This window comes from Eretmochelys imbricata, chromosome 1 (genome assembly GCF_965152235.1).
Source record: "Eretmochelys imbricata isolate rEreImb1 chromosome 1, rEreImb1.hap1, whole genome shotgun sequence".
Taxonomy (NCBI): domain Eukaryota; kingdom Metazoa; phylum Chordata; order Testudines; family Cheloniidae; genus Eretmochelys; species Eretmochelys imbricata.
The window spans coordinates 345164924-345191613 of NC_135572.1; the positions used below are offsets into that span (position 1 = coordinate 345164924).

Consider the following 26690-nt stretch of genomic DNA (forward strand, 5'->3'; position numbering starts at 1 on the left):
GCCGCGCGGAGCCCGTGGGGGGGGGGCAGGGCCCGGCGGGAGGTACTGCATGTGTGAGGAGGGGCTAACCCCCCCTGCCCGTGAGGCGCGGAGCCCGTGGGGGGGGCAGGACCGGGCCCGGTGTGTGCGCACGCGGGCGCGGAGGGGTTTAACCCCCGGTGCATGGGGCGCGGAGCCAGGAGAGGGATCGTGGTGGGGGGGGCGGGTGTCATCCCCCGCGCCCGGCGGCGGCGGCGGCGGCGACATTTTCATTCAGGCGGCGCTGAGGGAGCCCGGCGCGCCCGGTGCATTGTGGGACTGGGTTGGGAGTCCCGTTCGCGGGAGGAGGCGGAGGGAGGGCGAGGAGCGAGCCGGTAAGAGGGAGACCTGGGGAGGGGGGGGCAAGCGGGGAGATTTAAAGGGGAATCCGCCTCCGCCGTTAAACACCCGGCCCTGCACTGGGAGCGGGCTCCCCGCGCTGCGCTGGCCGGCCGGGGCGCACGGGGCATGCCTGGCCCCAGCCCCTGAGCCCGGCCGCGGGGGGGGCGGGGGAAGGGGATGCGAGGCGCCGCCGGGGCCGCTTTAAAAAAGTCTCGGCGCCGAGGCCGGCAGGCGATGGGTTAAATTTTTCACCCGCCGACATTTTTGCTGCCGCTGGGGCCCCGCGCCGTGGAGTCCCCTGGCCGGGGAGCCTGGCGCGCGCCGCGCCCGGGGAACGTTCCATCCCCTCCGCGCCCTCCCCGGGGCTGCGGCGGCAATGGGGGGCGGCTGCGGCTCTTCGCCTTTAAACGCTGCCCCTGCAGTTCTGCTTCCAGCGAAGGGTTAACTCTGCTTCTGCTGACATTTTACCTGCCTCCCCCCTTCTCCCCGCACTTTTGCTGCTAATAATTTCGTATGTAAGGGAGATCGTTCTCTCCCCCCACCCCTTGCAAAGCTCTGTTAGTAGGAGCCTCCTTTGGGGGGATAGAAGGGGATTTCTGCGTGCACGGTTCTTTCCTGTACACAGCCAGCTAAGGCTCCCACACGGCTGCACAAAGAGCAGCAGTAGAGGCCCTTGCTTGCCTTTAAAGGCAGCAGCTTGAAATTTAAGGTGTCCCAGAGCCATGTCTCTCCACAGCCCTCTGCGCTACACTCCATGGAGAAATGCTTGTTGCAGTTCTTTGCCTTGTAGATGCCCCTCACTTGTGTTGCTATTCCCTGTCCTTGGGTTTATTTTGGGTAGGTATCTGGTCCTGTTCTGCCGTCGTTTTTTTCCTTGCCACCCTCCAACGTACATTTTTATTTAAGGTCAGGGTTGTAGAGTGGCAAGGGTTAAACTCTATCTTTTAATATTTGTCATTGTTTTAAAGTAACAAACATCTGGAGTATGGGGGGGGATTTGTTCTAATGGGGAGGGTTGTTTATTTTACAAATACACTGAATGCTAGAAATGCATGTTTGTGCAGGGTGCCAAAAGTCACATGAAATTGGATCTTGTAAGGTTGCTTCCATGGGAGTGTACGAAATTATTGCACGCAGCACATTCAGATCTTCATCAAAGTCTTTTGTGCTCCTTTCCATATTGAGGTTTTTAACTAAATAACTTTGTCACTTGTCTAGTCCAACGTTTATTTTTAAAATCAGGGAATATATATCAGTGCGTGTATTCGTGCTCAAGACTATGCAAAAAGTTCTGCTTGTTGCCTTTGGCCTCTAAATCCTTTCCTATAGAAGTGGATAGGGGGTGCTAAGAATACACCAGTGTTCCGGTAAGTGAAGGGAAATGTTTCCCCACTTGGAAAACGCTATTTTTTACAATTTTTCTGGAAAATATCAAAAAATATTTTTCCATTAAAAGCCAGTTTTTTCTCCTACTTCTCTCGACAGGTTGTTTTCTAGTTAGTATCCTCTCTGATTGCTAGTCCTTATTGTCTTGCATTGAAGACAAAAGTTACAACCCAAATGCATTGCTCATCCAAGACACGTTCTTGTAATGAGAGCTTGGATTATTGCCCAAGCTTGGGTTTTTGAAGACTTGTTTTAAATAAGTGACACGCCTCCCAGGGAAGGAGGGAAAACACTGTAAAGAGGAGTTCAGTTCCTAATCAGAAATTTTCAGGGACTTTAAAACTTGAATTGCCATTCTATGCCATAGTCAATAAAATAACATCCCTGAGAGTTTGTAGAACTTTTTAGGAAGCAGCCTTCTGATAAGCTGTATACTGGGGGACCCAGTTGCATAAGGCTGTAGATGATTTTTTTTTTTTTTGAATGGTACCAAACGAACTGAATAGAGGCCAGTAGTGGTGTTGAACTTTTCAGCTGAACCCAGTAACAACATGATCAGCAGTCAGTCAGTACTGCCTGTTGAACCCTTTTGATAGGCATGACATTTGCTTTCTAAGACACTACTGTATGTAGGTCACTTTAAATAATTCCAGGAAAGGTTTTTCTCCAAGAAAGATAAATGGCATCATATCCCCACCATTCTGATGTAAAAGTTAAACGCTTCAGTTTGGCCTCTTACTAGTTTTGGAGTGTGTTGTATGTCTGACTCAGAGTGGAAAAAGAGTTCTAAAATTAGATGTGCATTGTTAAGAATTTTATTAAATGAATTTCATCAGTCTCTTTTTACATTAACTTTCTAATGGGCCGTTTACTCTGATTACGTATGTTCAGTTCCAAAAAAAGTCCTGAGAGGCATGAACATGTTTCTATTGAACAGCTTTCGGGTATGAACATCATAAAATATGCTTTTAGAGGAAATATCCTGATTAAATGTTTTCCCTTCGTAATGCTTTATATTACGAGCACATAGGTCTTCTAGGGAAAATATACTGCTGGTGTGAACAGGTGTATTTCTGCTGACTAAATGAGTTGTGCCCTCTTATACCAGAACTGAGCCTGAAATAAAGAGGCTATTGCCTAAGGTTCTGATCTTGCAATGAGCTTAAGCTTTGTCTACACTACACACCTTTTGTAGCTGCTGTTTGTCGGCAGGAGAGAGCTCTTCTCCCAACAAGCGGCGGTAGCTTTATCCTGTCGACAAAGCAGTGTTCACACTGGCGCTTTTCGTCTGTAAAACTTTTGTCGTTTGGGCTTTGTTCATTTTTTGTTTTTTTAACACCCCAAACGACAAAAGTTTTGCTGACAAAGTTCCATTGTATACAAAGCCTTAGTGTACAAAGACCCCTATGCCTGAGCATGTTGCAGGATCAGGGCCTAAGGCTCCTCTTAGGGATTGTTCCCAGTAACTAAAACTGTAACGCTTATTTCTCTCTCTCTCTCTCTCTCTCTCTGTTAAATGGGGTCTGTAGACTTTTTTTTTTTTTAATTAAACACTGGTGTGGCATAACTGTAGGGGAAAAGTCATATAATTCCTCTGACTGGCCTGACAATGTTACAGTTTAAATGTCAGAAGATGGAAGAGGAACCATTCCCTTGTAGCCTCAGGAAGCTTATCTGTGGGATATACCCTCCTATTGTAACAGATGATGTCTGCTTGATGTTTTGCTTTGCCTTTTTTTTTTTTTTAAATAAGTAAAGTGGAGGGGGGGAAACAACAAAAAGATCCCTCCCAAAAACCTCTACATTAATATTTTGATATTATTTACAGTACATACGCTAACTTCTTGTCTTGTAGGTTCTAAGAATTTTCTAATGTTCTCAATTTTTCTAACTAGGTTGATCAGCAGAGAAACCAACAAATACGCTTGCTCAAGGTGGGGGGGGAGGTAGCATTCAGAACCATGTCTGTTCGGGAGTCCTTTAATCCAGAAACTTATGAACTGGACAAGAGCTTCCGTCTGACTCGATTCACTGAACTTAAAGGCACAGGCTGTAAAGTGCCTCAGGATGTTTTACAGAAACTGCTTGAGTCCCTACAAGAAAACCATTTTCAAGAAGATGAACAGTTTCTGGGAGCAGTTATGCCCAGGTTGGGTGAGTATTTGTTTCTCTAGTAACAAGCGGTACTGCTATTTCCCTGTTTCATAAACAGTAGATCAAGTTAACTGTTAGCCTATTAGTTTATTTTAATTTAAAATTAAGGTGTTGTCCGATGCATATACATTAACAAGATAGGGATTGTGTCCAGAAATGCGAGGGATAAACCTGCAGTTGTCATCTTGCTGTACAAGAAAAATAATTTTGTACTGCAATTATTCATATCCTTTCTGCAAAGCACTTAACTATGAAGGGGAAAAAAGGAGCAATGAAATGACTCTAAAAGTAGAGAGAGCTTATAATATGAGAAGAACAATAGTCTTTTTCACTAATAGATTCTGTACATGAATTATGTGGAAGTTCAGTAACCAAAATAGTAACAATTGATTTCTAAAAACAACTGTATCCATTTTAGTATTTCCTTGGTGAATGCAAAATAGATAATTCTGAAACAGTACTATGACTATAGTTGTGGATTTTCCCCCTAAAATATTGAACAGTTTATTTTCTGACTCAAAGTGAAGCTGAGAATTGATTGTAAATACTTATCCAGTTCCCAAATTTAGCCTGCCTTCATTTCTAAATTGAATCCACTGTTGTGAGCCAAAAGGGGGAGGGCGGTTGGGGGGGGGAATCAGTCTTTCAGTCCTCTCATTGTGTCATGTTCTTTAAACTTTTCTGTTCTCCCTGTAGAGGTTTCATGGGAAAGGCTGTCTCTACAAGACCTATATGGCTCTTGCCAGATTTGCTTTCTCTTTGGTATTTGCATAGTGATGCAAGGAGAACAGAAAAGTAACTTGCAGAAGCAACCTTCACAGGGAACAGGGTGCGTGTGGGAATTTTGATACCAGCTACAGTACCTAATATTGATACAGATAAATTAGTTAAGACAGAATGTTTAATCACAGGTTTTTAATTCCGTTCATCTGTTTGTTTAGCACTGTGTATTTAACCTCGTCTCCACAGTGCAAATTTTAGAAATTCTTCCACTTCAGGCTTATCAATTTAGTTGTTTGTTTTTTTTAAAAATATTTTACTATTATTTAATCTGGCATACAGTGAGCTCACTTTAAACAATTTTAACGTAACTAGATAACCCTTATTAGACTAACAGGTCACAACATGGTTTTCCCAAAGAGGGCAGAATCTGTGAAAATCAGTAGAAAGCCAATGTTCCCACTTAAACAAGGACAATCTTTGTATGAAATATATCTATGAAGTAATTGTGTTTGAGGCTCAGTGGCAATATAATTTAAGAGGACCCATGATAAGAGGCGCTCTGATCTCATTTTGGCCCAAAATTTAATTTTTGTGTGGCACCTTTTTTTAAATAATAGAAATGTTTTCATGAGTTTTTAAAAAAAAAAAAAAAAAAAAGGGTGCTTGTTTAATTGGATTTAATTAGTCCTCTGCAGTTTTTCAACCGACTGTTGTTTCATGAGGGCTAGAAAGCAAAACTGGCTGTAAACAACACTGAAATTGCTAGTTTAGTTTTTATTGTTCAGCCTTATGAATGGGCAACAATAAACGGGAGGAGGGAAAATAAGTTAAAAGCTGGAAGGAATTTTCAAAACTTAGTTTTCTCACCTGTGTTATTAATAGACTTGCTAAGTCTTCTTAAAATGTGCTTTAAGATGAATATCCCTTTAACAAATGCATCAAGAAATGCATTTGGCAGTATTTCTTTTGATCTTTTGTGCTTTAAAAGAAGGCCAGTGACTTCCTTATCCGTGTGTATGGATGGTACTTCTAAGATGCTGTTAGGGAGGAATAGGATTTGCGGAATTGGGCCCTACTCCCACAAGTAGTTATGACTCACTCAGAGTAGTCCCAAATGCAGTCAGGAATACTTGCATGAGTAGGAGATTGCAGATTTGGGCACTCAGGCCCTAATCCTCTGAGCTGTTATGTATGGCAGAATGTTTTGCCCCTGTGAAACCGCACTGAGATCAGTAGAGCTTCACACAATTACAGAGGGTCCACGTGCATGAATCAGCTTGCCGAATGAGGACCTAAGAGGTGGACTGTAGCACATTTAGCATTTTTTTTCAAAGTGGGGAAAGTATATATTGAGGCTATATAGCCAACCACTTCCGTCAGAGTAGTTCAGTTTCAGCATTTTTCTTGGTATGGGTTTATTAGGATGGAAGACCGATGGATTACAAAGCTTGTTTACCAAGGAATGCTGCTATGCAGTCAGTGATCTCGTGGGTACCAAAAGCTTTGTGCTTGATCTGCAAGGAGGCTACGTGCCTTTGTGGTTTGCCGTGATGATTGTGGTAAATTATTACTGAAGATTAAAACTACTGTTATAATGTTTTGGCAAGGTGGTCCGAGAACAGCCACCTAGCAAACTTGAAGAACACCTGCCAGGTTTCCCCCCAGAATGATATAATACAGGGCAAACATCTTCAAAAAAGAAGAAACCCCCATCATAATTAAACTTGCCATACATTATTAAATTGCATTAGATTGTAACTCATGGATGTTTAGCTCTTACATATATAGCTTTCCCACTTCAGTTTCTTGTCTCATTCTCAAGTTTTTCTTCATCTTAGTTTGTTTCATTTGTTTACAATATACCTCCTGAGGAACAAAATCGTGGTGGTTGCTCCTTTGGCCGTGGCTTGTGTTTCATAGGCCTGTTTTACAAATTCCCTTTTATTGAGAATTTCAGTCATCTAAGGGATAAATAAATTATTCAGTTGATTGATGGTTTCCTGTCCTTGCAGGAATTGGGATGGACACTTGTGTCATTCCTTTAAGACATGGTGGTTTGTCTTTGGTCCAGACAACAGATTACATTTATCCCATTGTGGATGACCCTTATATGATGGTAAGTTGCCTGAATTTGCAATTACATGTATCGCTGGCTTTGATTTGTGCTTTCATTAATCTGAGTTGTCTACGCTGGTGAGAACTTGCTGTCTTGTACAATCAGCCATTGCACTGGTTGGTTTGTCATGTTCTGTGTCTCTCAGAGATATGTATGAGACAAAGAAACTCTTTCATATTTCCACTCCCGTGTCATTCCCATATTTGCCAATGCAGTTGCAGCAATGCTTTCTAAAGGTGGGAATGTCTGGAGAATAGCTAAGATTAAAAACAAAGCTGCCCCCTACTGCTATTCAGTGAGTCACTTTGGTTGGAAAAGTGCTGTCAAGGGAAATGGGGTTCTCTGCGAGGCACTGGGCAAACTGGTTCAGATTAAGTAGAAAGCCCTCTTATCCTCTGACCTACTCAGGGAACCAAATTCCAATTAGGATGTTTTCTGGGCTTCTGAAATGATTAGATAAAATTGCAGGACTGGAAGAGCCTAAATAATCATACTTGGCAATTATATTGCACTCTTCAACTTCAGAGCTCTTTGCAAAATCACTAGTCTCCTCAACACTTCTTTTTATTGTCTCCACCTTGCAGATGGAGAAATTGAGGTTGAGAGAGATTATGGCCCAGATCCTCACAGGTACTTAGGCACATTAGGTGCCTAAATAGCTTTGAGGATTTGGGCCTACATGACTTGTCCAAGGTTATATAGCAAGTCAGTGGCAGAGTGAGGATTAAAGTCCAGGAACAGTAACTGGATTAGGATTCGCGGCTGGTTTCCAGTTCTGTACTCGGATTATATTACTGCTTCTCTGACAAAAGAGATGCATGTGTTTTTACAGTGCTATTTGCGCTGGTGGTGATCCGTATTATACACCAAAACATTTTTTTAAAGACCATTATTAAGGTTGCAAAGTCAAGCACTCAAAAGTTAGGAAATGCCTGAATTAAGGTTGCCTGTGCAACCTTAATACATCTCTCTTGAGCATATGCATTATGCTACAGTCTTTAATAACACGATCGCATACAGTAACTCCTCACTTAACGTTGTCCCGGTTATGGTTGTTTCATTGTTAAATCACTGATCAATTAGAGAACATGCTCATTTAAAGTTGCACAATGCTCCTTTATAACATGGTTTGGCAGCCGCCTGCTTTGTCCACTGCTTGCAGGAAGAGCAGCCTGTTGGATCTAGCTGGGAGGGATTGGAACCAGGGTGGGCCAGCAGCCCCCCCAACAGCTCCCGTAAGTTCCCTGTGTGGCAGCTGCCCAGCAGGCTATCAATTTCAGTCAGTTCAGGTGTTCCTCCCCTCACTGCCCTGTGCTGCTCCTGCCTGTTGCCTTGGAGCTGCTCCTGGTAGCCTCCTGCTTGCTGTCCGGGAGAGGGAGGGAAGAGGGGTGCTGATGTCAAGGTGTCCCTGTCCCCCCGCTCCTGTACCCCATCTCCACAGAGCAGGGTGGGGACACAACAGGGCTCAGGACCGAGGGAGCTTGCTGGCAGCAGCTGCTGTCTCAACTTATTGATCTACTTAAAAAGGCAATGTACTTCGAGTAGGGTCAGCATACTTAGACACGCATTGCCCCTTTACTAGTGTTCTTTAAACAAAGTTTGTGTGTGATTTTCTAGGTTTTTAAAAAATATATAATGAAAAAGCAAATTCCATCATGTGGCATCATAATGACACCCTTGCGGTTTATCAGCAGAGTTGGAACCTTTAGATCCACCATGCAGATCTCTGCCGCTTGAACTAATGGAGTCACTGATATAATAGTAGGTTGTCAAAGCTCTGTGTGGACCAGCACTAGAGGGGCATGAGACACGCTTTGTCAGTGGATTTCCTAGGTATTTGCTGACAGCAGAAGAACAGTGAGACTCCGGAATCTTGGGTTCCATTCCAGGCCCTGGAGAGGGGGGTCTTGTGTGGGCGCTGACTCTTCCGACCATTTCCCCCAAGTTTGACCCCTTTCTGTCTCATCCTTTCCAACCTGTCCCAGTTCTATCTCTTCTCAACTCCTAATTCCTTGTTCCAGTCCAAGTCTCTGCTCCTCAGACATCTCACCCCAGTCTCCTTGTTCAGCCCATCCTAGCCTCCCCCTATGGGCACCCTCAGAGTTCCAGTTTCCCCCTGACTCCCGGTCTTTCCCCTTTCCCACACCCAGTCCCAGTATCCTTGTCCAGCAAGTCCCAGTTTTCCCACTGCTGGCTCCTCATCCATCTGTTTCTCCTCCCATCCCCTCCCTGTCTCCTTGTCCCAGTCTCTTTGCCTGGCTATTCCCAGTTTTCCAACTGAACCCCAGCTCCTTGTAAGATGTGTATCTCCTCTCCCACCACACGCACTGGTTTCGAGTCTGTCTTCTTGTCCAGGTAGCCCCAGTCTCCCTCCACCCAGCTCCCCCTCCAATCTCAAAGTTCTCTCTGCCTCCAAGCCACCTGGCTCAAAGTCTCATCTCCCTCCTCTCCCTACCCTACAGTTCCAGTCTTACCATATTCCTTGTCTGAATTTGCTCCTTTCCCTCCTATCTGTATTTGAATCAGATGGCTTACTCCTCCATGACTCCTTGGGGGCACTGAAAGGAGAAATAGGTGCCGTAGTGTTAGCTCCGGTGATTGGCCTCACCCCAGCCTGGAGCAACCATTACAGGGAAAAGCCTCATGAGTCCACGTAGCCCTGAGTTGAATCACGGGCAGTTGCTCTGTGAGGATAACACATGATGTGCAGTCTGAGTAATATTAGGAACTGTGAGGGGATAGAGGACAGAATCTTTGGACATTTTAATTGATAAGCTCCAGGAATTCTCTACTCAGCATGTGCAAGCAGTTATATATATTTTTTTCTTCCAAGGGCTTATAACGGGGACAAAGTCGGGTGGATTTTTGGTTAGCATATGGTTAGCAAAAGGCTCATCTCTGACACAAAGGCCACCCCCTGCTGCCAAATTTCAAGTCCTTGCTTCAAAGCATGGGGATGCTAGATCATTTCGAAGTAAGAGTTGCAATAATTTTTTAACGTGGACAAAACAACATTTTTTGTAGCCTTATTTTTGGAAATGGCTGAACCATTTTGGCTGAAATTTTCCAACATTCAGCCGGAGGCAGATACAAGGCATGCAGAGTTTCAGTCCAAATGGTTATAGTTTGACAAAGTTATAAGCCAGAGGTGGGCAAACTACAGCCCGTGGGCCATATCCGGCCCGCGGGACCGTCCTGCCTGGCTCCTGAGCTCCCAGCCGGGGAGGCTAGCCCCCGGCCCCTCCCTCACTTCCCCCTCCCCGCAGCCATGCCACTGCGCGAGCAGAGCTGCTTGCGCCTGCCCACCTCCCAGGCTTTCCAATAAGCCTGTCCTGCTGCTCTACGTGGCATGGTAAGGGGGTGGGGGGAGTTGGATAAGGGGCAGGAGGTCCTGGGGGGCAGTCAGGGGGCAGTTGGATTGGGTGAAAGTTTGGGAGGGGATGCGGTCAGGAGACAGGGAGCGGGAGGGGCAGGGTCCTGGGGGGGGGGGAGGGAGCAGGGCGGGTTGGATGGGGGTGGGGTCTTGGGCGGGCAGTTAGGGATGGGGGTCTTGGGAGGGAGCGGTCAGGGGACAAGGGGTCGGGGTTGGCTGGGTCAGGGGTCCCGGGGGGCCTGTCGGGGCAGGGGTGTGGATAGGGGTTGGAGCCGGGGGGTTGGATAGGGGGTTGGGTTCGGAGGGGGGGCGGTTAGGGGCGGGGTCCCGGGAAGGGGTGGTCAGGGGACAATGAGCAGGGGGGATTGGATGGGTCGGAGGTTCTGAGGGGGGCGGGAAGTGGGAGGGGGCCAGGCTGTTTGGGGAGGCACAGCCTTCCCTACCCGGCCCTCCGTACAGTTTTGCAAGCCTGATGTGGCCCTCAGCCCAAAAATTTTTCCCACCCCTATTATAAGCAATTGAAAACAGCTCTTCTAATGGGAAGTGTTGGGAGGAGCCTAAATAATAGGTGGAGTCTTTTACAAGCCCCTCATGCAATATGAGAGAGGCATGTTTTAAGTACAGGAGCAGAAGAGAGCTTTGTTTTCATGAGTTGTCCTTACTCCTAAAAGTAGATCATTTGTTTCAGTGGGACTAATCATATGGCTAAAGGTTTGCAGGGTGAAGCCCCAGATAAACATCCAAGAGCTTGGACACTTGTACCCAGGCTAACCACAATTATGAACCTTCTGGTGTTTGCCAATACTGGAGGCAAAGTACGTGTGTTGCCAAGTTTTTCTCCACCTCAGTTTTCTCAGACTTGAGATCTGCAATTCCTGAGTGTGTCTCCCTGGGGGTTTTACCTATTGGCAGGGTATTGCATTGACCTCCTACCATTAGACCAGAGAACTGTTGTCATTGTGGTTTTGAAAACCTTATCTCTTGTTCTTAAGAGAGCATAAACTAGCAGCTTGCTTGGTAAACACTGAAGATAATGCTTAATAGTTTGATAATCCCAGTACAGAAAGGAAAATGACATGTTCGAGCCTCCTTACAAAAGCTTATGCCCAAATATATTTGTTAGTCTCTAAGGTGCCACAAGGACTCTTACAAGTACTAGTTCTTACAAAACTAGCAGTGGGTCTCCTTGGCATTTAGTGTGCATAGTGAGCAAGCCTTTTAAATAATTTAAAATACTCAATTATATTCCAGTTTCAGATATATGCAGAGGGCCCCGCTAACCTCAGTGGGGAGCTCTGTGTGTGTAGCTGAAGTGGGATGATGGTCCATTGTGGTCAGATTGTATGGTGTAAAACAGTATGCTCAAAAGATGAGCTGGGCACCTTCTAGCAAAGTGAGTGTCATGGTCTTTGCTCCAAAGAGCTTGCATTCTAATATAACTCTTACAATGAAGATTTGCACTTTAGTTTAAATATTTTTTTTTCTCTGCTTTCTATCTAGGATTTTTTTTCCTTTGGCCCAAACTGTTGTATTTAAATATGTGGAGCAGTTATTTTTATCATATTAAGGTTTTGGGGAAATTGCAGAAAAATGGATATTAAAAACATAGGGTCAGATTCTGTTCCATCTCTATAGTTGTAAATCCAGATTAATTTTATTACTCCTGAGGAAATTCTGCGCCAAAAAAATTAAAATTCTGTGCCAAAAATTAAAAATTATATGCACAATATTTCTCTTTGCTTGCCTGCCATTTTCTGCAGGAATTCTGCGGGGAGGGAGCTGTTTTTGCGGGTGCGCAGTCGCGCAGAATCCCCCCAGGAGTACTTTATTAAAGCCTGTGGAGTTACCCCAGACCTACACCAATGTAATTGAGAACAGAATTTGGCTGATGATGTAGGTTTGTTTTGTTTTGACATCCCTTCCTACTGGGCATGTTCTTCATCAGAGAGCTCAGTGTCTTCAGCTGTTTCCTCATCAAGGAGTTTTTGCTATCTCCTCTCTGCTCTCTACATTCTTACAAAAACTGTTTTGTAGGCTAAATAGGCCTTTGGTTACGTCTGCATAACTGCATTATGTCCTGAGTGATATCTCTGCATTTCCATCTGTAGTTTTGCACAGGTATAACTGATGGGAACTTAGTAAACAATTCTGAGATAATGCAAAATAAGGATTAGAATCCAACTCACTGCCTCATAGCTATGCTGGTTCTGGAGGGCTAACAGAATCAGAAAGCAATATAAACTTATGGGACTAGATCCTCAGCTGATGTAAATTGGCATATTATTGCTCCATTGACTTCAGTGGAGGTATGGAGGAACTGGGCACATTGTTATTAAAGAGAGAAGCTCTGATTTAGAGCGGAGGCAGGGAGCAGGTCTGTGGAGTGAGAACATGCCAGTTTTACAATCTCAGAGTATAACCATGTGTTAAAGACTAGAACTGTCCTGTTCATGTGAAGCGTTATCTAAACATACGGAAATACTGATCTGGATTTTTTTGTCTTTGTTTCTTTGCAGGGACGTATAGCCTGTGCCAATGTCCTAAGTGACCTTTATGCTATGGGGGTCACAGAATGTGACAACATGTTGATGCTCCTTGGGATCAGTAATAAAATGACAGATAGGGTAAGGTCCATGATGATTACTGTGAAACAAATGAACCCAAATAACTACACCTCCCACAGTGTGTTACCCTAAATGATCATTGAGCTTTGCAGTATACATGTTAATGCTTTTTTCCTCAAAGTTTTGGGCCTTTTTAAAAAGGGGCTCGGTGCGTGGTTTCATAGAATGCTACTCCTAAGAATCAGTTACTTGCATATTGATAGGACTTCTGTATCTGCTTGCCAACAGGCTGGTCCTGAACAGCTCTTCTCTGGCTGCACGTTTTCTGCCAGTACTTTAGTTGTCTTCTCCCAAACAGTGTCCCTGTTCCTGCTCAGCCCTGTACGGTAGGGGCCTGAGACAACTCTTGAATACCACGTTGATAGGTGTGGTATAAGAACTTGTATAGGTGCTCTCTGGGGTCTTTTGGGCCAGCTGTTGTGATGCTTCCTTTGAAGCACTACTGATCTGGTGCCAAAGAAAGTGAGGTGGATTTTTGGAAACTACCAGCACCTGTGGCAGATGGCAGAGCAGAAAAAGAGCTGCCCTCTTGGAGGAAGAAATGACCTGGGACCTTGTGGTTGTTCAGCTGGGTGGGATAGTGGGAAGCAAAGAATAGAGAGCAATCTTTTTCAGGGACCAGCGGCCAAATTCCTCTTTCCCCTATGGCACTAGCATGCTCTGGGCTGCACCAGATTAAACAGAAGGATGATCTGAATTTGCAGAACTTTCTTCAGTCCATAAGGAGCAGAGACTTGGATCTATGTGATCCTTGGTTCATGTCCCAGCTTTTTTAGCTCCTGTGTGACCTTTTGGGGATGTTCCTTCAACATTTTACAAGGAACTGTGAATCCATGACAGTACTGTGTGGAATGTCAGTTGCTGGAAACTAACGTTTTTTTTAGGGCTTGATCCAGCTTCTGCTGAATGAGAATCTTGCCGTGGACTTCAGTGGGAGCTGGATTGAGTTCCTAATGCCCTGATCCTGTTGTGAAATGAGTAGACACTGCTAAAATGAAACTCTGACCTCTGTACTTTGATCTATAGGAAAGGGACAAAGTGATGCCTCTAATTATCCAGGGTTTCAAAGATGCAGCGGAAGAGGCAGGAACATCTGTGACTGGTGGCCAAACAGTGTTAAATCCTTGGATTGTTTTAGGAGGAGTGGCCACTACAGTCTGTCAGCCTAATGAATTTATAATGTAAGTTAAATCACTGAACAAAATTGCATGGTGCCATATCAAAGGGTTAAATAAAAGTGTATCTTCCTTTTTAATACCATATCATGTTCTTTATTTTAATTTTTCCTGATGAATAAAGATGTATTTTCTCAGTACTTGGGTACTCTTGTGATGGATATCTTAGAGATATCTAAGATTGCTGCCAACATCTTTCTTGCCCTGGTTTGCTTTTTCAAAAAGAGTGTTTCATTTCTGATATGTTGTGCTCATATATGCTCCTTCAAGAGGAAAATTTAAACTTTGGAATCTTTATATCTGAATGATAGTTGGAGATGGATAGCCTGGCTTTTAAAAACTGGTCAGGATGCTGGTGGGTTTTGTTTTTTTTTTTAAATGGTATCTGAAGTAAAGAACACAAATGTCACACCAGTGCTGTGCTTACAGTTTTCAGGCTATCTATTACCTTGTGTCCAACATTGGCCAATGTTGAATGCTATGGAGGAAGGTATAATACTCCTTCCCTGTGTGGAGTATTATACCATAAGAAGGAATTTCCCCCTGCCCCCAACTGGTGATTCACGTATGCCTTGAATTATGAGGACTGAAAACATGTCCTTTGTTTCTTCTGTCCTAATGTACCCAACAACTTAATAGGAAAAAATGCATGATCTTATGCAACTGCAGGGACTATCCTTTATATGAAGATATAATCTCCTTTTAAATATATTCATAAGCTCTCTGCCTCAATAATATTCTGTGACAGCAAAACCCACAGGGTAATTAGATGGGGGTTTTTTAAGTTGTATATGTCTTCTAAAAATATCAATTTTAAGTGCAATGGAATGTATGGTACTGTGAAAATATAATTTCCAACCTAATACTCCTATTCAAGTGTAAACTTCACTTTGTAATTAATATGTGAACACTTTGTTTGCAGGCCAGACAATGCAGTGCCAGGAGATGTGCTTGTGTTGACTAAACCCTTGGGAACGCAAGTGGCTGTAGCTGTCCACCAATGGCTAGATATTGTGAGTAAACTGCTTAGAATGGGATGAAGTGTCAGTGATATTGCATGAAGGGCCACAACATTTTTAAATTGGAACACTCTCTAGTTTAAGTAGTATTTAAGGGGATTGCTGTCTTATCGCTTTCCCCACACCCTGTGTCTGCCTTTTGGGTTTAGATTACAAGTTCTTCCAGGCAGGGATTGTCTGCTACTCTGTTTGTACAGTGCCTAGCACAATGGGGTCCATTTTTGGTTGGTCCTTAGGCACTACTGTACATGATTAATAACATGATTAATAACAAAAAAAAAAACTGGATCTGGATGCCTGTCGGTGAACAAAGCAATGACTTGACATCCTGGGTGAATTACTGGCCACGTTGACTTCAGTAGGGCCAGGATTTCACCCAATGTTCATGGATTTTCTGTATGTGGGTACATGGAAATATCTCTACAGTCCATATATTACACTTTGAGTTTAAGAAAATATCGATAGTTGCACTATGTACGTGGAAATATTTCCATATGTACTTAAGGCAAACGTAGCTACTGAACTGAAAAGCGATTGTAAAATGGGCATCTGTTTGTGATTTGGCTCTCATTGTATGTCTTCAGAATTACCACTGCTTAGTTTCCATTTTAAAAAGATGCATTTTTACTATTATGGGGACTGCAGAGCCAATAGACTGGCAGAAAAGTGAGCCGATATCTAATTTGCCTGGGGTGTCAGCCACTAAATTGCCAGATGTATTCTAATTCCAGAATCTCTTTTCAGCAAAGGGAGTGTGGGGCGGGAAACTAGCTTGATTCCTCCCCCTCCCCCCCATAGAGCCTAGATTGAGTCTGAAGAATGGGCAGCTAGAAAAAACACTTATTTTCTCTCTTAAATTTGTAAAAGAAGATCTAAGGTCTGATCTTACAATCTGCGTAGCTGCAGCATCCCACCCATGCCAATCCAATCTCAGGATGGGGGGCCTCAGAGAAAATACCTAATGTAAAAGTCATTGGTGGGAAATAAACATGAAACAGCAAGATGACCTTTTTATGGTCTCTTTTCTGACCATAATCTCACTTATTGACCTGTTTCACTGACGTACAGACTCACAAATGAAGGCTATTCTGAAGTGCCACATACTTCAAGTACTTTTAATTTTCCTTGACTGTCAACCAAAGCACTTTCTGCTGTGAAAAACCGAGGCAGAAAGGAAATCCGTGTATATCTTTAAGCAAAAGAAAAATTCTGTTGAGATTGCACCAGCTTTTTTGTTCTTTTTTTAAAAAGAAGAGAAAACAGAGATTACCCATCATATTTATCTATATATAAAGCTTCTAAAGGATTATTACTTATATAAATAGATTCTTTAGTACCAGAAAATGCTTTGAAGAGAGACTGTATGGCACAGCAACTTTTGTACAGGAAAGAAAGGAAAGCTTGAATATGGAGATTGATTACAGAGTAAAAAGTGAGCGAAAACATTAAATGTGGTAAAGAAGTAGTGAAAGGTTCTTGCAGAGTATAGCTACAGGGATAATGAAATGGAAGGATGCTGTATTAGGAAATATGAGTGGGCTTTGTGTCATTCATAGGCAAAAATGAAAAGGAAGATTTTTAGAGTGAGAGTTGAAGATTGCAGCCCACATCTTCTTCCCTCAGTTGTGTAGTCGCAGGGAGTGGAGCAAAGATTGAAGAGCATGGAGTGGGATTGCTCTGACTTGCAGATATCTAAGATGGGTCAGTCCTTGATTGGGAGAACTTTCAAATGAAACTGTGTGCTACAGGAAGTGGTGGTGGTAATGATATTGGTAGGTGGAATTCTCTTGAGTCATTACCAAACCAGTGCTCTGAAAAGTACTCTCCTTCAGATATTGGTTACTACCAGTGTCCACTAGTGGTTATTAATGATTGTACAGATCTTCTTATAAGAGTGTTAATCACAATGTCCTGACCAGATTCCAGCTTGGAAAATTATATTTTCATGTATTCCAATTCTCTCCCCTGGTTTTTCATTACATATGCTTTTCACTTCCAGTCTTAATCCTGTTTTGTTTCAAACAGTTCAGAGCAACACTACAAAGGGATAAATACTAGAGAGGAAGAGGAATTATTTAAGCTCAGTACCAATGTGGACACAAGAACAAATGGATATAAACTGGCCACTAGGAAATTTAGACTAGAAATTGGACGAAGGTTTTAAACCATCAGAGGAGTGAAGTTTTGGAATAGCCTTCCAAGGGAAGCAGTGGGGGCAAAAGATCTATCTGGCTTTAAGATTAAACTCGATAAGTTTATGGAGGAGATGGTATGATGGGATAACATGGTTTTGGTAATTAAATATTCATGAGAAATAGGCCCAATGGCCGGTGATGGGCTATTAGATGGGGTGAGATCTGAGTTACCGAGGAAAGAATTTTCTGTAGTATCTGGCTGATGAATCTTGCCCATATGCTCAGGGTTTAGCTGATCGCCATATTTGGGGTTGGGAAGGAATTTTCCTCCAGGGCAGATTGGAAGAGGCCCTGGAGGTTTTTCGCCTTCCTCTGTAGCATGGGGCACAGGTCACTTGCTGGAGGATTCTCTGCTCCTTGAAGTCTTTAAACTACGATTTGAGGACTTCAATAGCACAGATATAGGTGTGAGGTTTTTTTTGTAGGAGTGATGGGTGAAATTCTGTGGCCTGCGTTGTGCAGGAGGTCAGACTAGATGATCATAATGGTCCCTTCTGATCTAAATCAACTGTTAATCTAGATGTGGCATTATTTCCAGTAATGAATTAAGTTCTCTGTTTATTGAGTATCCGTTCGTGAAGTGTTTTGGGATTGTTTGGGATGAAAGGCACTATATAAATACAAGTTGTTGTTAACACATGATGTTAGAAAAGGATGGAATGTGGAATAAATCTATGAAAATGTTTGGAAAAAGGAAGGTAACTTTAAAATGGAGGTGAACCTTACAGGATGATATGATCCCAGCTTGCTACAATGAGAGCATGCTCTCCCCTACAGTGCTCAGAACTGAGGAAACAATGAAAGATCATTTGAAACTCTTGCTGTCAGTCCTGAGGGTTGACCTCTTGGGTACTGGTGGCCCAGCCTTCTTGGTGGAGAGTTGCCAGCTGTGGAATTATTCCCTTTTTGTCCAAAAGTGCCTTGGTTTGCTAGATGTTGGGGCATGTTGTAAGGTGCATCTCTTTTAATCCTGCATTAGTTCTCTCAGAGGGAGGTATTTAGAGGATAGATTACCCGACTTCATCTGCCCACAGAGGGCAGTGTAAAATGTGTACAGCACTTAAATGTTGTGTCTAATAAATCTTTAAATACAATGCCCTATGAACTGCAATATCTAGGCACAACAGGGTAACCAAATATAAATGGAGAAACTTGTTTTATATTTCTGCAAACGTAAAGACATTAGTAAAATATCATTGACTTTAGTTTAGTTTAATTTTTAAAGGGCTAACGTTTTAAACATTCAAGAAGTGGAAGTTGCATAAATTTGAATGCATTTTAAAACACACATCCACAAAACTAAGAAAATAAACTAAATCATGCCTCTCCTTCCACCAATAGCCAGAAAAATGGAATAAAATAAAGCTAGTGGTAACTCAAGAAGATGTGGAGCTAGCATACCAGGAGGCAATGATGAACATGGCAAGGCTCAACAGAACAGGTATGAAGAATGAGAATGCCCTAGAGGTCTAGGTTGTTTTGGTTTGGGTTTGGGTTTGCTTTCCACATTTAATTTCAGCTGTCTGCTGTGGGGAAATAAGCTACATCAGCTCAGCCTCTCATCTTTAATCTGTTCAATGTTCATGAAGCAAGATTAAAAAGACCCTGGTTAATTATATAGCAAAGGCACAAATGGTGCTTGAGATGAACATTTTCCTGGTGAGTGAAGTAAATAACATGAGTTAGAGCAGCGTTTCTCAATTGGGGTTCTGTGGTCCCATGGGGAGCTGTGAGCTGTTTCATGGGGCCCATGGCTGAAGCCTGGAGCCCCAAGCGTCAGCACTTCCTGCAGGGCTAAAGCCCAGAGGTGCAGGGCTGAATCCTGGAGTGCTGGTGCCCCCGCCAGGGCTGAAGCCCCAAGCCCATGGGCGAAGTTGCGGGGAGCATGGTGGGGGAGGGGATTGCTCCCACAAATTGCAGTGCCTTAAGCAGAGTGGGGCAATCCTGGGGTCAGCTCCCCCTCCTCCTCCCTGTCCCCCAGCACCCCCAAGGCCCCGTCCCCCGGCCAGAGTGGAGGCTGGAGCCGAGCAGGGCAGGGCAGGTGCTGCTCTGTCTGGTGCCATGGAGTGGGCAGCTGCGGCGTTCTCCCATCTCCTGCTGCTGGGGTCCAGGGTTGCGGCTGCTCCTCAGCTCCCAGCCCTGTTTGACTGCTCATGCAGACAGTAAGAGCCACCCAGGTGAGGGTACCTGGCTCCGGGGCTGGCAGAGCCCTCGGGGAGCAGCAAATGCAGGGGGGGCCCCTCCTGACACACAGACCCTAACTACCCCTCTCCCTCCACCCTCAGCTACCCACTTGCCTATATAGAGCCCCTAGCTACCAACAGCCCTCGTTGCACATGGCCCCTAGCTACCCCTTGCCTGCACCCTGAGCAGTTTTCAAACTTTTTGAGCTAGCATTCCCCCCTCTGAGTTTATAATTTTTGATTGTGTCCCATTCCCGTCCCCCCAGCCCAGACAGGCTGGGTGGCCTGCTGAGGTGAGTCAGGGGGTGGAGGTGGCGCACTCTTCCCCAGGCCCTGCCAGACACAGCTGGCCCAAGCCCCGCCAGGCCCTGCCCCCACAATATGGAAGTCAAACTACACTTCTACCCAAGGCACCCTCCACCCCCCTCCACATCGGCTGGGCCCTGGAATTTTTATAGAATATTGGGGTGGCCTCAGGGGAAAAAAGGTTGAGAACCCCTGAGTTAAAATATTCTCTTAAGGGAAATTGGGGTCTGTGCTGCTGCTTTGCTTTTTTTTTATTTTGCGTTTCTCTGATGCCCTGACAGTAGGGGTGGTCAAAACTTTAAATTTTAATTTTCACAAAAACTTTTCAAATAAATGATGTTTTTCATTTGTTTTGAATTCAAAATTTTGTTTCAGGATCTTTTCCCCTTGCGCCACTTCCCCCCTTCCCCCCCATCTCATTTTCTTGCTTCCCCGCCCCCTCCCGCTCCTTTTTTCCTGCTGGGAAAAGTGGTATGTCAATTCTTTCCTTTAGTGTTTGGGGCTTTTTAAAAAAAATTGTTACCATAGAAATAGCAAGCAGTGTGGCCCTATTTTTTGTTGGACATCTTTTTGGAGGGGGATAAAACTGAATATGGGAGTTTTTTAAGCTTTAATTGAGGGTGCTGGGATGCTTAAAAATCTCTTCTCCTCTCACTTTCTCAGATTTTACTTCCCTGGTACTTGCCCTCCTGTTCCAGGAAAAAATAGACTATATGACCTGGATTTCTAATGTAAAAAACCCCTCTCAAATCTTGTTCATACATCAGAAAGTTCTTAGAGGGCAAAACATTTTTCTCGCTCCCCTTTGTAGGTCACCTTCAACAGCATTTAAACCGCTCTTAACTAAAGCTATTGTCCTGCACATGGAAGTTTCTTTCTACTGGCCAGGAGCTTGGCAATTACAAATGCCCAAGGATTCCGTGAATGCCTAGATTGGGAGGCTGGAACATTATGGAGTTGGCTCTGCTTGTCTGTCTGTACTACCTGACCTGTACATGTTCTCTTCTCTAAGCCCTCGAAATGCAACACGCAGGTCTCATGTTAAAAGTTCTGAAGTAAATTTTGAAACCAACAAACCAATTCAGTCTGAATCTGAACTTTACAGCTAATGGGCCAAGCCAAAACCCGGGGCACTCAACACCTCATCCCCAAATGCTGGGGGAAACTTGGATCTGGCACCATTAGCACTTTTTATATAACATGCTCATAAATATAATTAAATTTAAAATGATCTTTTGCTGTATTTAATTACACTGAAAAACCAACAGTCAAATCAAATGTTTAAAGCGAATCTGCTCAGTACCTGTGAATTTCTGTTGTCCCTATGTTTTAACTGCCTCTTCTACTGAAAGATTTGAAGCTGGATGGTTTTTATTAGAGCAGGGAGGCTAGATATTTATTTTTAAAGGTCTGTAACACCATTTTAATTGTCTCTGTCATACTGTATAAATGTTACTTTCCCTGTTTGTTTTTTCTTGTCAAGCTGCTGGACTCATGCACACTTTCAATGCACATGCAGCTACAGATATCACAGGATTTGGAATCCTGGGGCATGCACAGAATCTAGCCAAACAACAACGAAATGAGGTGTCCTTCGTTATCCATAACCTTCCTGTCCTAGCCAAGATGGCTGCAGTTAGCAAAGCATGTGGCAATATGTTTGGCCTCATGCATGGGACTTGTCCTGAGACGTCAGGTGAGTGACTTATTTTTTCCCTTCAGAATTTCACATTATTCCAGATGTGTAGCTACAAACACCATGTGTTGAGTTCTGAATGGTGTTACCAGGCTGATAAGAGTGTTAGCCATACAGCTGCTCACAATTAACTTTTTCAGCCTGTGAACAAACCACCAAACTATTTTGAATGTGCCTCTCTTCTCCCTTATGAAATACTGTATTTTAAAAACCTCTTGTGGGGAATATCTGAAACATTTAGCATTTACAGTTAGTGATGGTTCTGAATTTCTTTAAAATTTTATTTCTTTTAAAATTACAGATCAGTGAATATTTGAATTTGTTCATAGCCAGCACTGCATTTTCTCAAAAGTAACACTGCCTACAGTGCTACTGCCAATCAAATAAGTATTCTGTATTTTTCTTTTATAAATCTGTATATGAATTTTAGTGCTGGATTGCCAACCCCAGAGACTAAAGCTGTCACTCTATCCATACATAGCACAAGCATCAACAGTGCAGGTTTATTCTCCCACTGCCCTGTGAATGTGTCACAAACCTGACCTGGAGATACTATCGTTAGTAGTGAGAAAGGAATTCAATCTCTAAGAGCCATTCAATACTTGGTCTCTCTAGAGTCTGTCAAGTAAGATGCAGATTGTAGTGATGATTTTGTCCTGTTTGCATTCATCTATTAGAAATTAGGCTGATAAAACCAAATTCATTTCACATAAACCTCTAAACAGCCATCAGGTGGCACCAACTGTTGGTCACTACCTCCTAGAGGTGCATTTGAACTGGAGACCAGGAGGTAAACAACTCTGTATCTTGTTAATTCCCTGGCCATATAGCCTCTTAGAATAAGAGCTCTTTTCTTCTCCTTGAAGTTTCTCTACGTCATTTTTCCTCTTGGTCTCCCGTTCTGTTTCTTTACACACACGCACACGCACACGCACGCTCTCGCCCTCCCTCCCTCCCTCCCCCCAAAAGTATTATTCAAGTTCTCTGCAGAAAGAGGGCCCCTGAAAGAAAAACTTAGTCTGAAGATCTGGAAAGAGGTATCCCAATGAGAGCTATAAACTGCCTAGTGAATATGCAACTTACTGTAATATGTTCAATTGTTCTTTAGCCATAAGTGTTTAAAGAGAAGCTCTCTGTCCTGGGGAGACTTTGTGGTTCAGATGTTTAGGATATGGAATATGATCCCTTTCAAGAGTTCAAAACCAGACCCAGTCAGTACAGATGAAAAATATCATGTGGTGGCTGTCTGGGGATCTACATGAATGTGTTTGCTAGTCTGAGTCCCTTTCTTGGTGGACAGATATCTGCATAACAAACACCACCTCAAATGGGACTAATTGCCACCTTAGTTAGCAGTTACAGAGAGACCAAACACGGAATGGAGACTGAATTGAACTACCTTACTCTTTGATGCGCTTCCCTCATGAGTGAGAGGCTGTGGAATACTGGCCCCTGCGCTATCCCTGCTCTGTGAATAGAGCACTTCTGTCTCAGGGCCGTCCATCCCACACCTTGGGCCAGCACTGTCTTTTCCTGGAAAAGATGAAACCCTGGAAAACAAATTAGATGATTCATAAGGAAGGTAGGAGTACTAGTAGCACCTTAGAGACTAACCAGTTTATTTGAGCATAAGCTGTCTCTTAAACTCTGTCGTGAATTCCTTTCAAATGGCTTCTCCACAATTATTTACATTCAGTGTAGATGTGGATGGATGTTGCTTGAATACCTCTTGCCAGTTTTCCACGTATTTATGGACTTGGATTTGACAGGTGTTACAGAACATGTGAATTGGACTTCATGGATATTTGTAGCATTTCCTGTATTTACTAGCAGGATAATTGGAGCAGTTACCCGTTGTTTTCTTAAATTTCCTGAAATATTACCTCTGTAGCTTCATATTTTGTAAACAGATTTTTGTAGCAGAGTACAGCAAATGATGGAAAGCACTCATAACTGAAGTTTCTTGAGTATCCACCAACACCAGTGTTAGGGTGGCATGACTTTAATAACACATAGGCGTTGGTGACGTATACTTGGCCAGCACATTATGGGGGGTGTTCAGATGAGAACTGTTTTCAGTGGAAACTTGCAAATAGCCTCAACTTATGACATTTCTATTTCTAAAGATCATAAGGTAGATTTATCATTGGCATACGATAGCAGGATAGGCAACTAACAGGAGGGGCTGAGGGGGAAAATTGATGAGTGCAGGTTACTTCCTTATACCTTTATTGATCATTTGTCCTGCTGTACTTCCCACCACTCCTCCCTTTTGTTCAATTGGTACGCAAGTTGTTCACTGAATGCCAAATGCAAGTTATGTTGTTTTATTATTTAAACTTATTCTTTGACCCATTTGCATGACCAATGAAGTAACTGAATTTGAACCAGAGACTTCTATGGGAATAGCACTTGCTTCCCCCAGGGGTTAATTTGGCCCATTATGTTTGGAGTAGTTTAAACATCATGGTGTTTTTTGCCTTTCTGCTTTTGTTTAAAAAATAGGCACAGAAGAGTGAATATCTTCAAATGCCTGGGAGATGTAGGTGTTTTCATGTGTAGCAGACATAGTGAGTCCACATTGCACCTAGAAATAATGTTTACATATATTATTTTTTAATTACCACTACTATTGAAAAGCTGCTTCTTCTGCAGCCTTAAATTAAAGATGGTTTCTGTTTCATGTAATTTCTTTCCCTTTGTGCATATATCGGAAGAGCATCTTGTACATGAAGATATTCAGTATGCACAAAAAAAAAAATCTAAAGTCCATGGCAAGCTATTAGCCTGCAGCCATACCCCTACAAGCTGTGATCCATAAGATCACATCTTATGCATCCGATGAAGTGAGCTGTAGCTCACAGAAGCTTATGCTCAAATAAATTTGTTGGTCTCTAAGGTGCCACAAGTCCTCCTTTTCTTTTTAAGATACTGTGGCACTTTTCATAAGAGTAGGAATGCCCTGGCTAAAGTCTTCAGGGACTATCCATTTTCTGTACCAGAGGGTTGTGTGAGATTGCTATGTACTGAATGCAGTAGTTGTTTTAATAACATATCAATTCCTATATGTCTCTTTCCTATCATCAGGTGCTGTGAGGTTTGATTAGTAAAATCAACTTATTTACAGATCTTTTTATGGCACTTATTGCCATAAAATCTGATCACTTCACATACACTATTAGATTTGTCTTCACAACAGCACGATGAGGTGGGAAGTATTTTCAGCTTTTTACACATAAGAAACTGAGGTGCAGAGAGATTAATTACCATGCCCAAGGTCTCACAGGAAGAACCCAGATCTCCAAAAATCCATTCCAGTACCTTTCAATGCACTGAAAAAGGATGGTCTTGCAAGTAATAGTTGGAAGAAAGGTGTTGAAGTACCACGGTTTTCCTATTTTTACTAAGTGAATGTTAAATATGCTACTTTCATTAGCAAACAATATTATTTTCAATCAATAATGAGCGTGTGGGAGAGGGTTTTGTGGAGAAGACTGTATATTTGAAAACGCTATTCACATAAGCAACCCTACGAAAATCAGAGAGACTGAGCAAGACTTGTAGGGTCATACCTGGACATAACTTTGGGTCACATTCTGACACCTTAACTCACCTTGAACGGCACCTTACTCCGTGAGAGGTTCCAGTGAACTCAGTGGAATTATTTGAGGATTAAGGTGCTATGCACATGGGAGTCAGGGTATCAGAATAGGGCCCATTATTCATCATGATTATATGTGAATTTTTAGTAGGGGTGAGTTGCAATATTTGTTGTTGTTTTGTAATGCCTTTGTGTTTCAATATATCTTTTGTTGTCCTTAGCATGTTGCTAACTTTTGCAGTGCATATTTGGTTACACTTACATTATTTATCACCATAAATTTAACAGTAAATTTCATGTTTTACAGTGACAGCAGAAAGACCTCCACCAAATCATCTTCTGCTGTCCTTATTCTGCCAGAGAACCTATGAAGTCAATAAGAGTTTGCCTGAATAGGGGCTGCAGGGTCAGGTTCTAAATGTTTTGATGTTGAAATGCAACCAAAAGTTAATATGCTGATCCTTTTTCTTTGCAGGAGGTCTCCTTATCTGTCTACCACGTGAACAGGCAGCACGTTTCTGCGCCGAGATCAAATCTCCGAAATACGGCGAGGGTCACCAAGCATGGATTATTGGGATTGTAGAGAAGGGCAATCGTACTGCCAGAATAATAGATAAACCACGAATCATTGAAGTTGCACCACAAGTGGCCACTCAAAACGTGAACCCGACACCTGGTGCCACTTCTTAATCTAGATAAAATAGCTATTTGTTTTGTTTTTAAATAGATCTATTCCTTTATCATCCTACAATTTAAAGAACTGTAAAAAGAAAAAAAAAAAACTTCAATTTGTCTGCACATCTGATGGCCTTAGGTCAGTTTGAGTGGATACAATTAATAAAATAAAATCCATTGCCTTTTTTTCCTGTTACATTAACTGAAGATGCACCTAATCTTGAGGCAGCTTCTGAGTTGAGAATTATATTGTTATCCAATACTGTTGATTCATTTTGAATCTTTAGACACTTATCTCTTGCCGCATAGGCTCTTTTTAAAGGTGCTTTCACGTAGCACAGACATTACCAGTAGTAGTGTCAAATAGCAGTGTGTGTCCTTTCATTATATGTATATTTATCATTGTCTAATTTTGGATGCCTTGAATGATATTCTGGAAAGGCAGTAAATTGATAGGTGACACAGTGGGTATACTCAAGTAGTAAGAGGGTTGCATGATTCCATTCAGTCTTTGATTTGTAAAGTTTAGTTTTACTCGACAGCATCTACAACCCTGGACGTTGCTTGGTAGCGCACACTGTTAAACAATCAAGTGCTAACTTTGCATGGAAAGCACTTCACAGTTGAAGGAGAAATTTTAATTTCATTATTTGTAGACCTGACAATATTTACTGTATTATCAATTTCTTTATTGATAGTAAGGAAAAAACAATAATTGCTCAGTTTTGCAACGTGATTGGATATGCTATAGTGCAACAAAGGAATTGCAGACCAAAAGGACTTTTCTGTATAATATTCATTTACAATTCACTATATAATTAACTACACAAATAATTTTTAAATATAATCACTTTAAAAACAAACCTCTGTTCTGTGGATGGTAGTGTTTAATACATTTTACATTTTGTATAGTGATTACAAGCCTTTTTTTTGTTTAAAATCAGCAGCTGTTTAGTATATTTTTAGTATTTTTGTTCTTTGCTCAAATACCTTTTGTGAACGCTTCTGTGATCTGTGTTTAAAATCTACATTGCCAACTTTGCAGCTTGAACTTAAGCTTGTTATTCAAATAAATATTTAATTTTTTTTATTGCTCTTGTACAA

General features: G+C 42.7%; 1 protein-coding gene across 3 annotated transcripts; it reads left to right on the top strand.

The window, feature by feature from the left end:
• The first annotated feature begins 314 nt into the window (after positions 1-314).
• On the top strand, positions 315-26690 carry SEPHS1 (selenophosphate synthetase 1). Of its 3 annotated transcripts, none has more exons than XM_077836469.1 (9): positions 315-353; positions 3642-3900; positions 6636-6739; positions 12629-12736; positions 13763-13917; positions 14834-14924; positions 18467-18566; positions 21098-21310; positions 25387-26690. In XM_077836469.1, the coding sequence occupies exons 2-9, from the start codon at positions 3708-3710 to the stop codon at positions 25599-25601; spliced, it is 1179 nt and encodes a 392-aa protein (XP_077692595.1). In that variant the 5' UTR covers positions 315-353; positions 3642-3707; the 3' UTR covers positions 25602-26690. The 3 variants fall into 3 exon arrangements, with proteins under 3 accessions (XP_077692595.1, XP_077692587.1, XP_077692576.1); XM_077836461.1 differs by lacking the exon at positions 315-353 and adding an exon at positions 632-1197 and having other exon boundaries at positions 21134-21310; XM_077836450.1 differs by lacking the exon at positions 315-353 and adding an exon at positions 633-1197.